This window comes from Plutella xylostella, chromosome 22 (genome assembly GCF_932276165.1).
Source record: "Plutella xylostella chromosome 22, ilPluXylo3.1, whole genome shotgun sequence".
Taxonomy (NCBI): Eukaryota; Metazoa; Arthropoda; class Insecta; order Lepidoptera; family Plutellidae; genus Plutella; species Plutella xylostella.
This window is the reverse complement of record NC_064002.1, coordinates 8,051,252-8,067,443: the sequence shown is the minus strand read 5'-3', so window position 1 is coordinate 8,067,443 and position 16,192 is coordinate 8,051,252. Positions and strand designations below refer to the sequence as shown.

The following is a 16,192-nucleotide window of genomic DNA, read 5'->3' as shown; positions in this document are numbered from 1 at the left end:
TGATAAATGCTTTTCAAATAAAGTTATTCGCGATTTAATCTGTCCCCGCTTTTTAATTAGCTCTTTATACTCAGAAGTCATCTTTGTAGGCGCAAACAATGTTTAATTATCAAGATGAAGAAGCTAGGTAGGTACCTTATACCTCCTATTTTATGTATATAAAAGAAGCAATGAGTACAACCTCGTGAGCACAGATATAATCATGTGCTAGCAGCTGAAGGCAGGCTGTAGCTGTAGGCACCCACTAATGAAGGATGACTGCGATGACTCAGGTACCAGATTCCCACTCTCACAGGATTACTCCCAGAGGTCGATGGCGCTGAAATTAGTCGGCATATCTATGTGAGTATCTTTAGAAAATTAAAGTTATAAGATGGGAACAGTTAAATTGGAAAAATACTTAGGTAATTGACACAAGTTTGTTTTAGTATTTAAGTGAAGAAATATTGTATTTTGGGAACTCAAGCATATTAAAAGATGTATCCAATGATAGAAATAGATGATGCTTTGAGTATTACTCACGAATTAGCCCAGAATACTGATGTAGAAGTGTTAGAAAGAAGTTGAAACCTAGATTGAAAAGTCAAGCGACGCTGAGTTGAAAAGACGAAATTAGAACAAAAAGAAGCAATTTTAGTATTGTTGTGATACGAAATAGAAGTTGGAAACGAGCGTACTTCCCTCGGATATGCCCTCCTGCTGTCGCTTCCCAAATTCCAGGATCAAGGGTCCAGTATCGAGATCACGTTCATCGCGTCGTAGGGTCACCAAATGTTTAATCTTGAGGTTGTTCTTGGATTAAATGATGTAACTCAGCTTTACTTAACAGAATATTGGTTTATTGGCAGGTTTTTACATGTATATCTTGATAATTAATATCTTGCAAAAGTTGTATGAAAGAAACGTGTTAAAAGTTTTAAGGTTAAAAAAGAAGTGAAAAAGAAAAGTCACTGTCGCCGGTTGGCGGTAAACGTCACAGAGTATCTTCTATGTGTCTATGGTTTCTTTAGGCTGGCCGGCTGCTTGCAGATGTATTTGTTTAGGCTGCCGGCTGGTTGCAGACACTTTCTGTGCTAGTCTGGTCGTAGACAGCGAAGTCGTTGAATGGGATATAGTAGGTATAGCAACTTTGTAATGTCTGGTTAGGGTGAACATCACCAGACAAGAGTCAACAAAAAGACTATGTTACAAAGCTCTTATCTCAGAAAATGAACTAACCAATAACAATAAACGTTCATTCATATTGTTGTTCATAATTATCCAGTTTCGCCACTTTTTTTCTTTGAAACTATCCGCCCGCGGCGTAATAATAGGTAAATCCATGTTGTCACACTATTTTAACACAAATAACGCACTTAAAGCTAATTTATTTGCAAAAAACTAACAATATAGGTGCTTTTTGTGTCAGCTGTTAGCTGTTAGACGCCATATTTGTTTTATTCACCACCTGACTGATTTTAAGTCAGCTAACTAGTTGGACGTTTTGTGACGCTTGTACAATCAACGTTCGGCCTAGTCATACAACTGAACAGCGCCATCCAATGAACGGGCTAGTGGTTCAATCAAACAGGAGATTAAACCAGTTGCCTGCGACATGTATACCAAATTTCATTGAAATCCGTTCAGTAGTTTTGACGTGAAAGAGTAACAGACAGACAGACAGACAGACAGACAGACACAGTTACTTTCGCATTTATAATATTAGTAAGGATTCTTCGTTCACTGGCAGCAGGCAGTACGGTGGATCTCTCATTTGGTTCAAGTACAGGAAAGATTTCCTAAATTATTCAACATGAAGTTACGGAATGATAGGTGAAATCCACTAGAATTCCCGCAGTTGGTTTTCATGGCTTCCGTCATAACAGTCGAGAGTGGTGATTCAGACGCAGCTACACTTGCTAATTGCTTATGGTAGTTTGTGCACTAACTCTGTTATAATAACTTTACAAAGTACTGTCAATATTATATAACTTTGATTATATACAACCGGTTGTAAATGGTCGAAGTATATAACCAATATAAATAAACTTGCGTTTAAAAGACTGACACGTTTCACGCCATAGCTTTTAGTTTCAATGGAATTACTATTTGGATTTTATATAAATTTTCAATCTTAGCTCTCCCCGCTAAATGAATCTCCATACTTTCATGAAAAATAGACGAACTAGATGCAGTGCCACATACAAAAATAAAGCTAAATATTAGGTACTGTCATCATTTTTTTTACTTTCAAACCGGGTTAACGTTTTAAGTTCAAACATAATTAGTTAGCATACATAATTATTAGCAGTTGCAATTCCGACACCGGCTAGGACGGTCGCTTTCTAGCGGCGCCGTCTGTAGCCGACACGTAGTGACTCATTCCCAGAGTGCAACCGCAACATGGCCACCGCCACTAAAGTCTCCGATACCCTCATGGTGAGCGAGCTGCTCGCCTTCGTGCAGAGCAAGCTGGACACAATGGACGTGGTCAGCCTCGAGCAGATCTGCGTCACCAGCTTCAAGGAGGCTGAGTTTGCCGCCGCCAAAAAGCTGCTCGCCGACACCGCCACCACCGCCGTGCGCCTCGTGCCGCGCCGCGGCGACGGATGTGGCAAGAAAGATCTTCAGGATATTATCCGGGTCTTTCAGGAAACGGATCCGGATAATATCCCTACGTTCGTGGCTCGTGACCTTTACAAGCTGCCGCCGGTGACATTCGATCATGTGGATGTAACCCGGCTGCTAAAGGACATCATCTTGTTAAAGGCCGAAATAGCTGAAATTAGAGGCAAGTTAGAAGCCTCAGAACGTGCCAGCGCGATGCAACGTGAGTCTCCGTCGCCGCGTAATGCTGACTCTGCGATGACCGCGTCGCCGCCTGCGCGTCAAGTGCAAGCGCAGCGGGATCGAGTAACTGCAACTGACACCGATTCGCGGCAGGCAAATGACCCGCCGCCTGCGACCTACGCCGAGCGGACACGTGACGCCGCGTGCCCGCTGCGAGCCGCCGCCCCCGCGCCGCCGCGCCCCGCTGCTGCTGCACCCTCCACCAACAGGAGCCAGCAGGAGGCCGCACCTGCGCCCCCCCGCCCTCGCCCCCGCCCCCGCCGCCGCCGTCGAGCCGCGCCGCAAGCTGCACCCCAGGTGACGCCAGCGGCTGCCGGAGCTCCGGCGGCGCCCCCCCCGTGCCCCGCGCAACACGATTGCCGACAAGGATGGCTTCATATTGGTGGAGAAGAGGAGCCCCCGTCGCCGCAACCGCAACAAGCGCGGCACCGCCCCGGCCGCCTGCTCGCTGAAGGCCGCCACGCCCACGGTCGACATCTACGTCTCCCGCATCCACGCGAATATGGCGCATGATAACATCGTGCGCTATATTAAGGAGAGGAGTGTCGGCCGCACTGAACAGCCAGTCCAGGTGCTGGCGATCGAGAGGCTGCAGTCCGCCAAGCAGACGGACTTCAAGTCGTTCCGTATTCGGATTCCCGCGGCCCAGCAGAAGGTTCTGCTGGATAAAAACTTCTGGCCTGCGGGGATAGTGTTCCGCCGATACAGGGAGGCCAAACAGACTATTAAACCCCCTGATAATAGTGCTAGAGTTTAGTTAATTTTAGTTTTTATAAGTTTCTAGAGTATATATTAATATTGTTTGATTTATTTTAAAATGTATTTGTGTATTTTATACTATGGGCCATTGATGCCTGAAATAAATGGATATTATTATTATTATTATTATTATTATTATTATTATTATTAAATTTATAACATCCATTGTTCCAATGAATAAAGTCACAAATATTCTAACCGAAATAATTTAAAATAAGAGCTCACTTGGAAGTGAGCTTTGAAAATATAATACCTAATAGATTACATAATTGAAATATTATTGAAATGATAATTTTAATATAGTAGCAGTACAGTAGTATAATGTTTACGAGTTGGATCAGAATTACATCACTCGCTATACGGCGTGTTTTATTATTACCGGATGCGGTTAGCAAATACGATGAGCCGGTTACGGAAACTTCCCGTATTACTTCATTATCAAACAAAATATTAATTAAGGACGAAAAAGGCGTTACTGAACCTTTCCAAATTGTTATTATTGTTTTTATAACATTAATTACACTCACGGGCAATGAAAAAGTTCTACTCACAAAATGCCGACACCAACCCAATTTTTACAAACATTTAATTAAAAATTTAGTTAGTTAAATGTAATTCAATGTTGCAGAAGGCGTTATTAAGCTAGCCTTTTCCATTTAGCAGTAATTTGGTGCTTTTCTCAGTGGAACCTTTTCATTTCCCGTGAGTGTATTATTGTTGCACGATATAATTTATGTTTTTAGACACCATCATAAAAAGTAGTCGTAGAGCCATAGTCTAAACCTCTCAAATCTCATTTTGAGATTATGGTTTGAACAATAATACTCGTAAAACAAAAACGCTGTTACAAAATGAAATGGCAGTTTCGTATCAAACATTACTACGCGGCTCGTAGCAATGTTCGTAGCGTAGTTCAAATATTCGTAGCATTTAGAATGTGAAATATGAATTCCTTTGTAATACTGTAGGTAGAGCTTAAACTATTTATTACATATTTGAGAGTGTTGTACATATGTACAGTGCAGATGATTATTGGATCTGAAGATGATGATGATAAAATAAATTCGAGCATTACAGAATACGAATACCTACTTACCAGGATTACATACAAAATTCAACTACCTAGCATCAGAGGTGTTAAAATAAAATTCACAGAGGAAAAAATGATAGGACTCTATTTGTGATAATCCACTACGAAATAATTATGCACAAAGTAACTAAAGTGCACGGGTCCATTATATCGCTTCAAAAAACCGCACCTCATATATTTTCCTAAACATTCGTTAAAATGTGTCAAATTCTGTACATAGGCCTCTTGCAAAATTCACGACACACTTATTCCTTAGCTTCATTGGCTACCAGTCTAAGGTCATTGATCCAGCTTGCTAGAGGGTGTCCCACGCTACGTTTTGTCATTGGTGGTCTCCACTCGGGCACTCGTTATTTGATTGTGAACTGCAACAAAGTTGCAACTGCAGCTCCTCTGTAAGTTAATTGCGTCTGTTTCATGTTGACACAATCTGAACAACGTTGGTTTTCCGGCACTCAAATATGGCAGGAAGCGCCACAAAACGTAATCACTAATTCCTAATGAAACAGCCCGGTTAAGTACAGGTGGATACAGTAGTGCTAAGTACAGGTGAATACAGCAGAGAGCGGTTGACTGGTGTATTATACTCGGAAACACTTTTCGAACAGGGAGTTTGTAAATTATTAACTTTCTTAACAAAAACTATGATGAATAATACTTCCTGACTTTGATTTTTGATGACGTACTGTTACGTTAACTTTTTATAAAAATATATTTACAGCTTCGTATTGCTTATTTAGGCTTAGTAATTCGGCATCGTTAATAAATTGAAATCACTGCCATCCCATTGTTGACTGGAATAGTTATGGTTTCAAATGTACTATATAGTTCTATGAAATAACATGTCTACAACTCACAGAGATAAAAACCCCCGTTGAATCCTGCTGGAATTATTATCCAGAATGTGTGTACATATATACCTTGCCCCGAAGATTTACTCCATTTAGTAGCACATAAATCTAGTGAGTTGTAGCGCAAACGCGATACCCGTCCCAAATATATGGACTATGCCACCTACAGATGCTTGACAACGGGAGTTATGATTGTGCTGAATAATTTGCTTACTTTTAAAACCGAATATGGCAGTAATTTTTCTGAAATATGCTAAAAGGGATTTGTATTCGAGAAATGAAAAGCCATTTTGAAAAAAAAAAATAATTTGTAGCGCAGATAAATAAATAATGATAAAAACACTGTGTTGTTACGTTTATATTCCGGAACCAAAAGTTGAAAGCGAACGATCAAAGGCTGGATGTATGGCATTTTGAAGGCAGCTTACGTAGTGTGACAGCATTATTTTTATAAAGGCATGGCTTTTAATGATGTACAATTTTCTTTCAACTGTTTCTGTAACTCGGAAGCAAGTCGAATACAAGACATACTGATTTTCGACTCTCTAGGGTGTAGGAATATAATATATTATCGAAATTATCCACTATCCACTGAAAAAAAAATTATACCAAATATGCTGTACAAATAAGTTGTTCACGTATACGAAATTGCCCTATTATATCGACACTCTCACAATAATATTATTTCGAATAACAAGTGCGTTCAACCCATTCGTTAACTACTGTTTTATATAATTATTCAACAACGACTATAAGCACTTCATCTCCATTATAACTCAATTTGTCCTATCGCTCGGCTTTGCACAGGCCCGAGCTATGAAACAAAAGGCCATTTAATAGCGATAGATAAAAGGGATATTAGAAATCCCAACGTGGTCTACAGTTTTATTTTGTAAAAGCGTGCAGTTCAAGCTTTCAAAAACCGTATTAGTAATGGGAAAATCCGGCAATGTAAGCTACCACTTTCGGTTTGTATCTGTCAAAGGATGAAAGCAATTTTAACATGATTGCAACCACTACCCGAGTCCGCGTTGTTTCTACTAGGATTGCAACTGGATATTCGAAAGTACTAAGTAGATACTAATATGATTAATTCAATGCTTGTAAACGTGTTGGTTTATGTCAAGTCATTATTTTTTTATTTATCTACCTTGAAGTTCCAACAACATGCACATAAATAATTTTATATACATTCAAAAAAATACATACCTCTACATGGTGAAACCATTATTACTTAGGGTCGTATATTTTTTATATAGGTACATTACCTATATTTTTATATACATATAAGATCTCAAATTGGCATAAAAGACTAACATAAAGGCTTGCTATTTCCATTGTTTCAAGATCAAGTCGGACTTGGCACCGCCTGATGAACTCTTGACACTTGGCATGGGGCCAATGAATTAGCTAAGTTTTCACTCAAGCCTCGTTTTCGATTGCCTCGCTTACTTCAAGGCCCCTATGTCTTAAAGGCCTTAAAATATTCATTAGTGATATATATATATATAGTGCTCATTATAATTATAACAAGTATTTTTACAGGTTGGGTCTATTCTATTCTCTGCAAAGGTCCCAAAACACATGATTTAGGTATCACTGTTAAAAAATGTAAGTTTATAGATATTTCATTTTAACCTATTAAGCTACTATGATAACCAGCCGGGTTTTTTTCTATTATATACATAAATAGAAGAAACCTGAAAGTACTATTTTTTGGTAATTGTTAGAAACTGGCAAACATAGCTTTGATATTCATAGATACACAATAAAAACCAAAGTTACATATAATATTAAGAACCCTTCGTGCTCGAAGTTAAATCGCAAATGAACCAGTTTTTTTTAATGTTAGGTAGGTATATGATAAATGATGTTTATAATAAACACAAAAAAACACGCACTCACGCCTTGTAGTAATGTACTCCCTTGCGGGGTAGGCAGAGGTGCATTGCTGCACCCACTTCGCCAGAGTGTTATGTTAGTCCCAATGTAAAAGGAGGCGGGCCTATTGCCATTTTACGGGCACATCCAATACCCGAGAACAAATATCATTGTTTAAACAAATACCTGCCCCAGCCGGGAATCGAACCCGGAACCATCGGCTCAGTAGTCAGGGTCACTAACCACTACGCCATTCGGTCGTCGTGTTTATAATATTAGTTTAAAAATATTCAATATATTTTATCTTCTTTATTTACAGGTAAAAATGTGTTGAAATATGACTCGTGAACATGAAACCGTCGAAGGCGCAAAGTGACATCAAATATTGACCTTAGGTAAGTAAGCAGAACATTTTCTTAGTAAAAGAACCGTATTCACTCGCGAGTAATGAAAAAGTTCCAGTAACAAAGAACCAAATTATTCCTAAACGGAAAAGGCTAGCTTGACCGACAATGACGCCAAGCCGTCTGCAATAAAGCATCAGAATATTACGTGATATTACCAAGGATTTTAATTTAATTTATGAGCTTGGATTGATTTCTTAGGAGAAATAAGTGTATTTGTCGGTATTTTGTGAGTAACACTCTTTCTATAATGTCCGTAAGTTGCCTTGGGAATAGGGAACATTGAAAATACATAGATGAATTTATTTTTAATACTAAACCTTCTACACAATATAGTTATAAAGTGGTGTGTTGATTAGTACGTACTCCTAGAACAGTAAAAAGAAGATGAGAAGAAATACAAATGAAAGTTATTCCGAAGTAAGAAAACGCAAAGGTCAATAGCACCAAAAGCTTGATGTCTGCATTTTTATCTCCTCCTCAAATTGTAAAGAAAATTGCGGCGCGGCGCCGGCAGGCTGCCAAGGTCACTGTAGGCTCGCTCTAGCTTTGCGACTGAAGCTTCCATTCATGACTGTCTTGGGTGGTGATCCACGACATTATTTATGTATTTATTTATTCTTTATTCCACAATATACAAAAGTAATTATGTATGTACAATCATTTAGACTCAATGCTAAAAGCATTTTCTACCAGTCAACCTACCATTATTTCGTAGGTATGACAGTCGAGACATATCAATAAGGCTGTTTTTAACAGCATGCGGATTTGATCAAGCACGCGGAATAGCCCCGCACGCGTTCATATTTTCTGTAACGCGTGGAATATGCACGCGAGACGCGAGATAATGGCATACAATCAGCATGCTGTTAAAAACAGCCTAACATGGCGGTTATTGTAAAGTAGATACTGTTCTGATGACCTAGGAATGTAGTCGTCATAGGAAAATGAAATCCTCCCCACAACATAATATTATCACCGGAAATGCACGGTCTAAGTACTTCCACACTCACAATATAACGTACGGATAAAACGATAGTAAAACTCCTCGATTTGCGAGCCATCGTATCCCATATGTGATATGACGCATATAATTTTAAAGAGAATGTTATCGATTATTGGATCGCAATATATTCTGAACTTTATGATTGTTCATAATAATTTAGATTTCAGATACGAGGCAGTAAATAAACGGTGTAAAATTATGCATACTCGTTGGAACTACTTATCTGGGAGTAGTAGGTAAGTACAGACCAGCACCTGTATTTTTTTTTAAATTGACGACCCCTACGATTTTTTATAAAAAAATATGGCAAGTGTGCAAATTTTACGATTTTATCAGATCTTTTAAATTTCATTAAAACAATGACACCTTTAGTTAAAATTCCAAACCGCAGCTTTACCACATTTCAGGGTTAATGTTGTGTAAAATCATGGAACATTAATATCCGTATTACCTTCGTAGATTCATAACCACAATCCAATTACCTAAATAGGTGAATACCTCAAATTCAAGTAAATATCTTGTAATAATTACCTACTATAATTAATCAATATATTTTTGGGTTCTAAATTTCAAAAGGAACCGTGAAAATCGATGTCTATACGAGTATACGTGGTATCTGACACTGGTTTAATCCCAAGAAAGCGTTGGGTTAAGCTGAAATTTCTTATCACATATTTATTTTAATTTATTTTTATTTAAATCTTTATTGTACAAATAGTACAAATAAAAGTACAAAGGGTGGACTTAATGCTAAAAGCCGCAGGAGGTACAGGTACATTTATCTGTTTGTACGTAACTACAGCTGTAGGTTGGCTGGTATAAAATGCTTTTAGCATTAAGTCCACCTTTTGTAAACTTATGTTATATTTGTGCAATAAAGTATTAAATAAATTAAATTAAGCGCGGCAGAATTCTGTTCTGAACCACCTAAACATACCGCAATATCTGGACGCTCGTTTATGCCAACTGATTCTGGCTTGAAACCATAAATTTGGTAGGTTGTCGTAGGTGTATGGTTATTTTTTTCCCAAGTTCTTTCGCAGTTACCTTAGTCTAATACAATTTTCCCTTTCACAGCATTACAGATATAAAGTATTAATTAACATGCTTCATCTCGATTGAAAAACGCTATAATCTACAGCAGAAATAGAGCTGTGAAACCGCCAGATGAGGTGATTAAAGTGACGCGGGATGATTTCATTAGCATAATTATGTACAGCTCCAGATCCTATTGGCTTGCTCCGTGCTACGAGACAGTCTAATTAATAATTCAAGGGAACTATGTTATGTAATATTAGTGCCCTTTGTAAACTAGGTGAGTCCGAGTAATGAGTGTATCGATGCCGGTACTTGTTCTTCTTGCATGGTGCCGTTGATCTTGTAACTTGATTGTTTTATTTTCTTCTCCAGCCTTGCGATTCTATAAAGCTAATTGTCAAAACTCGATTCTGAATCCGGAGTGAGTTTTGAAATTGGCATTCTGTAATTTCCGCAATTTCGAGATTTTGACAAATAATGTATGAGATGACATACGTGAAGTGAAAGGTGAAGGGAGAATGAAGATCGAAGTGAGATGTCTTATTTTACAGAATCGCAAGGCTGATCACTAACTTACATACTATTCAGCAAAATATAACTCTACATAGGTGATGTTTAAGTACTTAAAGTCTCTTATGCCTGACCCATTCACGACTTGGTTATTACCTATTTCTAAAGTCACGAAACATAAAATAAAAATATGTTCCGCAAAGATCATAAACCAAAGATATAACCGCTACGGTTAAAAATAACGATACCGTTTCAGGATCGTCACTCGGGATCCCTAGACAAACTGCGTCGTTGGTTCGGCTATAAAAGATTAGTCGTCGGAATCACCATTAGAAGACATCTCTGCGGTCGATAAAACCAGCCCTTTCTGCTGAATTGGCTGCGTCATCGTCTTGTATTTTTTCGTAGTATGTGATGTCTATCTAACTTTAGCCATAAACTTTTAGGTGCGTGCTATTCAATTATTTAATATCTATAATAATAAATTTATGAACCTAGTTAGAATGTCATCATCATCATCATCATCATTTTCAGGATTATCTAGCTAAAAATGGTGTAAGCTATGTCACTTTGGACTTATAGACCCATCTAGGGCTTACCACCTAAGTTTTGACAACGGTATTTGATAGATAATTTAGTTTTGTACACAGGGTAGGCAAATAAAAACTTACTTAGTTACTTGTTTGGTGTAATGTTTGTTCTTCTATCAAAACAAAACATAATATATTATTATGCTTAGGCCCTGTTTCACAATATCTGGTTAGTGGCCACCTGTGAGATAAAATACATGTTGTCACTGTCTAAAAAGCTAACCAGACATTGTGAAACATTGCCTTAATATTTATATGCTATGGGTAGGTAAAAATATACTGCTAAACGACAAAGTATTACATAATTATTTCCTGAAAATCCATCGCAGAAATTCATCATAGTTCAGTCGGTCTTGCGCTTTGTAATGCTGGTGAATAACTTTAACTTTTGATTTGATTATGGTTCGTTGTAACTTTGCGAAATAGAAACGTCGTGCTTATATATATATATATATATATATATATATATATATATATATATATAATAAGCCCGCTGGACTGACGACCTTAGGCGGGTGGCGGGTAGTGGTTGGATGAGGAAGGCCGAGGACCGAGTGTTGTGGCGCTCCTTGGGAGAGGCCTATGTCCAGCAGTGGATGACGATGGCTGATGGCATATTGGCTGATGATGATGATGATATATAATTATACTTACCTATATAGAGACTACGTTATTCTTAACATCCCTAAGAATAGTTTAATGAAATGTAGCTACGTATTGACTATAGAGCCTAAGCGAGCTTTTTTGTAAAGTCATGTTTACGGGTTGTATTGAAATCCGTTGAGGCACTCATAAATATAACAAGTATGTGGAAAGGTTGTGCGGCAAAATCCTTGAGTGAAAGTTGGTTGATTAATGATCGCTACTTGTGTGGAGAAAACGATGTCGATACAAACTTCTGAAGAGCTGGTACAGACTTCCTGTTTTGTAGCTTTCTCATTTCCTTCGTTATTTCTATATTAACGAGTTCGTCTTAATTAGGCATTGTATGAGGTTTATTAAGTGAAGATTGGTAGAGTAAATAATACAAACAAGTCTAATTTTGCTAAAATATTATGGGCTTGTAGACAGAACCCAAAAATATTTAGGTAGACAAATGAAATTAGGTAAATCTGAGAGACTATTAGGTACCTATCTGCGGTTTCTCGTGGTTATGATAATTCTGTTATAAAAAAATACCCAACCAATTGCTTTACAATTGCAGAAACACCAGAAGAAACACCATGCCCTCATAAAAGATGCAGGTAATATTTACACTCTTTCGAGCACGGCTTTTAAATAAGGTCCCATCGTTCGATTGCTAGACTTTTATAACGCTGTAAAGCACCCGTCTGTTTTATTATATTCCAAAAATAATAAAGATTGTCATCATATAGCCAAGTGCCATAAAGCTGAAAGCCTAATAAATACTAGGGGTTATTTATTTCCGATTTCACGATTAATTTACTACAGTCTTTTAAATCATATACTTATTTGTTAATTCGTTCGTGCAGTACGGAATTGGAAATTAAGAAATATTTTTAGAACGAAAAGAAAAAAAACCTTAAAACATTATACATACATGGTACCTCAGTATTTTTTAAGCCTAAAAGTTTAGGAAGCAATTTTACAGTGGGAAGTTCTGGGCAACTGCGCTGGGTGCCTCGAACCCTCGCCACCGCCGCCGCCGTCGCTACGCCGTGTCTAAGAAAATTGGACGTGACTTTCATTACAAATAGCTTCAGCTACAACAAAGAATCTTCCAACCCCGTATCTACCGGAAAATTAACCAACCCTTGTAATTGGCTATACGAGATACGGATATAATTAATAAAGCCCATAAAGGGTACCTTATTATGTTAAATTTATCGCGCAAAGATCGCTTATGGCGATATTAAGGGCTGGCCTAGCTATATGGTAACGGGTTTTCCGAGGCCAGTTAATAGCTTTATCCTAACTTTACGTAACCTCTAATAACTAGGCACTGGAGTTCCACCGCGCTCTATTTCGTGAATACCTATACAGATAATGGCTTCCGATAATTTATTAGGTGCCCAGTATGTAGCTACTGTTACGTGCATTCCTTTATTGGGCATTTCGGGCTGATGATTAACCCACTAAAACAGTAATGTGCATGACATGCAAATAAATAGTAGGTAATGTTGGTTATGAAAGGATTTATTATGTTCTTGGAAATGGATTAGTTTATTAATTCATCCCGAATCAGTTTTATGTAGTATATTCTGATCTTTTGATAAAACAATAACGTACCTATAGCACTTTTAGGCACATTATTAACATAATAATAAAAGATAATCTCTTTTCAGAAACCGCCCCAATAACGCCTTAGGCCTTTATGACTCGGCCATTCTTTGTAGGTGTTATAGCAGACTACCACCCTCTAATGGTGGGTTATATTTCCTTTTTTTTTAGCTATATGCATGGTCGCCTATTATGCATTTTTAAAGCGTATTTTTCCTTGTCTGATACCTATAATGTTCTATGTAAGGCCAGTCCAAAGGAAGTTAAATAGCCCATATCTGATCTATCTAGCCGGAACTGCAACAGTAAATTAAACTCTTATTTACGTTTCACTAGTTAGCCAGAGCCAGCGACTAACTGAAAAGCTATTCTCAGTCAACTTTACTCTACAAATATGCAATAGTTTCCAATTCGAGTTTAACTTGCTTATCTGTAACTTTGGTGAAGTGAATCGATCTTGCGCTGGCACTATGTTCGGTTGCCGCCACAGATAATATAACCTTAGACATGGCTTTAGCAGAGATTTGCATTCGCCAATATTATGCTTTATTTATACACTCACGAGCAATGAAAACGTTCCAGTGGTATATGGGAACTTCAAATTCAGGTGGAACTATTTTATTGCACGTGATTGTATATTACACAGTCCTGCACACTGTCATTGATAGATTCGTTAGTGGTGGCTTTAAGGAGCTTAAGTAAAGGTTACGCCGCCGCAGCCCGCTCGCGCTATCGTGACCAGATACCTACGAGACTTGGTCCTGCCATCATGAAAGGGCAGACGAACCCCAAAGATCTACCCACGCCATGATACCATAATCATAAACCATTTACCGCTTTTAATTCCTGGAAGCTGGAAAAAAACGTTGTCTTGGTTATAGAGGTATTATAGTCTGTGGTTGCCGCATAACCACACTTCAGTTCCGACGCCCGCCCCGGGCCGTCCGGGCTTGTTCGATAGCTCACTTGAAGTTTACAACGTGTGTTGGTACAAATATATTCTGGATCTGTCACTGTTACTCGGTAACTTGTTAGAACAGCTCCTAGTGTGTTGGTCAAGTAGTTTCGTAAGCGAGTGATTTATTGATTGGATGTTATTTGTAATAAAAGATTTACGTGTTAAATTCTGAAGGGTTTGGGTTTCTGTATGTACAGAACATGTTCTAATTAAAAATATTTTTAAAATAATCAATATTTTTTTCTGAGATAGACCGCCGCTATAAAAAAATATGAAATATATTTCAACCTATCCCTAATTTAGAATCTAATTTAGAACTTTCAGTGTTTTATCAAAATACCTAAGAGCTAACATAATATGAAAAAAATAAACGATGGACCCGTGTAGTTTTAAATAAAAGTATACATAGATAAAGGTACTAGCTTAAATCTTTAGTAAACCAACCAGTACTACAAACATACATTTATAAAAAAAATATACCTGAATCCATTTTGAAATTTCCCCGCAGTTTTAATATCTTAAAATGTAGATTTAATGAAACAGCTGCATCATATTTATTTACTATTACAATAACTTTCCGGAACTTTTACAAATAAACTACATAGTGGAACAGAAAATAAACGCGTACACCATTTCGCAATATTCGGTTTTCCCGATAAATAAGCCCGAGCGAACCGATACGACCCTCTACATCGACTATTATTTCGTGCGTATCTCTATTTATTTTATTGGCACATTTGCTTACGGTTTATGTATTCAATCGCTACATTTATTTAAGCAATACGCTGCCAAAATCAATAACGTCCAATCTATTTTGCTTGACCTCCTTAAAGTATGAAATGTTGGAAGTCTGAATATTTTTTGCGGATGGAATGAGTGATAACTCGGACACTACTAACGTGTGAACTCATGTCATGACCCGTCTACGCCTGGACATCGATAGCAAAACGTGTGGCTGGATCATGCATCATTTTCATTCGATTTCCTCAATTCGAGCCTACGGTTATCCTGAATAAGGAGAAGATCGTATAAGCCACTTTTATTTTTAATGATCTGCTTTTGTTTCAACACGCAGTAGTCAGTTTTTCTGTTAGTACTGGAACTGAACTAGGGTTTTTCACTATGGTGAGTTAATTCACCAGGCACATTAGCAGTCAGTCGCGTACTGGCCAGTATGATATTTATATGCACATTAGCAGTTGCAAAATTGGTACACTCAAGGTGTAATTTTAAACAACTTTTGTAACATAATCAAATTTAATAAATATCTATACCTATATATAATCAATAACAAACCTTACTTTCTACCTAAATTCATTTTATTCAGTATTAAAAGGCTTTTAAAGTATAAAATGCATTAACTGCAGCATTGAATGCCATCGCTAAGGCTTTCCCGGCACTATCTGCTCCATATGCATGTCTCAGGCAGAGAAAGCCCCTAAGCTGTACACGGGCCAATATGGCCTGTCCGGGGTGGAATTCACCACTAACTATGTGCTACTAGATTTCAATATGAATGTCTACGTATCTCGTGCAGTGTAGAACTAAAGTGATATTGCGTGTTACTCTAAAAAGGTTCCCGGACGCAATTTTTTGATTAGTGATATAAATATTAATATTTGCACTGTTTTTCGAACGGTCTCAATCCATGAATTTATAGGACCTATAAAAAAACGCGACGCTTCACTTCACCTTTCGCCTGTGCAGATACCTAAGTAATTGAATAGAATAGATGTATCCAAGAATAAAACTAACCATGACCTCGAGGATAACAAACTAATTTAACTAAATAACTAAACAGTAAGTAACATAAACTAAATATTTCAGCAGGTAGTATAATGTAAGACAAATTATCGCAGTTTTTTCTAGTGTAACATTTATTGGTTTTCTGAAAGGCGACCTTCTGAAATTGAATTTATCTTGTGGCTTTGAATTAGTGGTTTTCATAACATAGTTTTTGGTACATGAGCGTTCAATTCCGGTAGCGAGCGAAAACTGAATTGGATAAGGAATCTTCTATAATAAAAACTGTATT

General features: G+C 37.7%; 2 protein-coding genes across 2 annotated transcripts in view; both read left to right on the top strand.

The window, feature by feature from the left end:
* LOC105391172 overlaps positions 1 to 16,192 on the top strand; it is a 114,996-nt gene that overhangs the window by 24,862 nt on the left and 73,942 nt on the right. The gene's annotated exons all lie outside the window — the stretch shown is intronic.
* On the top strand, positions 2,383 to 3,586 carry LOC125490293. Its single transcript, XM_048629106.1, has 2 exons — positions 2,383 to 3,054; positions 3,137 to 3,586. Exons 1-2 carry the CDS (start codon positions 2,383 to 2,385, stop codon positions 3,584 to 3,586), a joined length of 1,122 nt encoding a protein of 373 aa, XP_048485063.1.

Coding starts and splice junctions, on each gene's coding strand:
- LOC125490293 (XM_048629106.1), top strand. CDS start 2,383: ATGGCCACCGCCACTAAAGTCTCCGATACCCTCATGGTGAGCGAGCTG. Junction 3,055..3,136: donor ACAGGAGCCAGCAGGAGGCC/GCACCTGCGCCC, acceptor AGGTGACGCCAG/CGGCTGCCGGAGCTCCGGCG.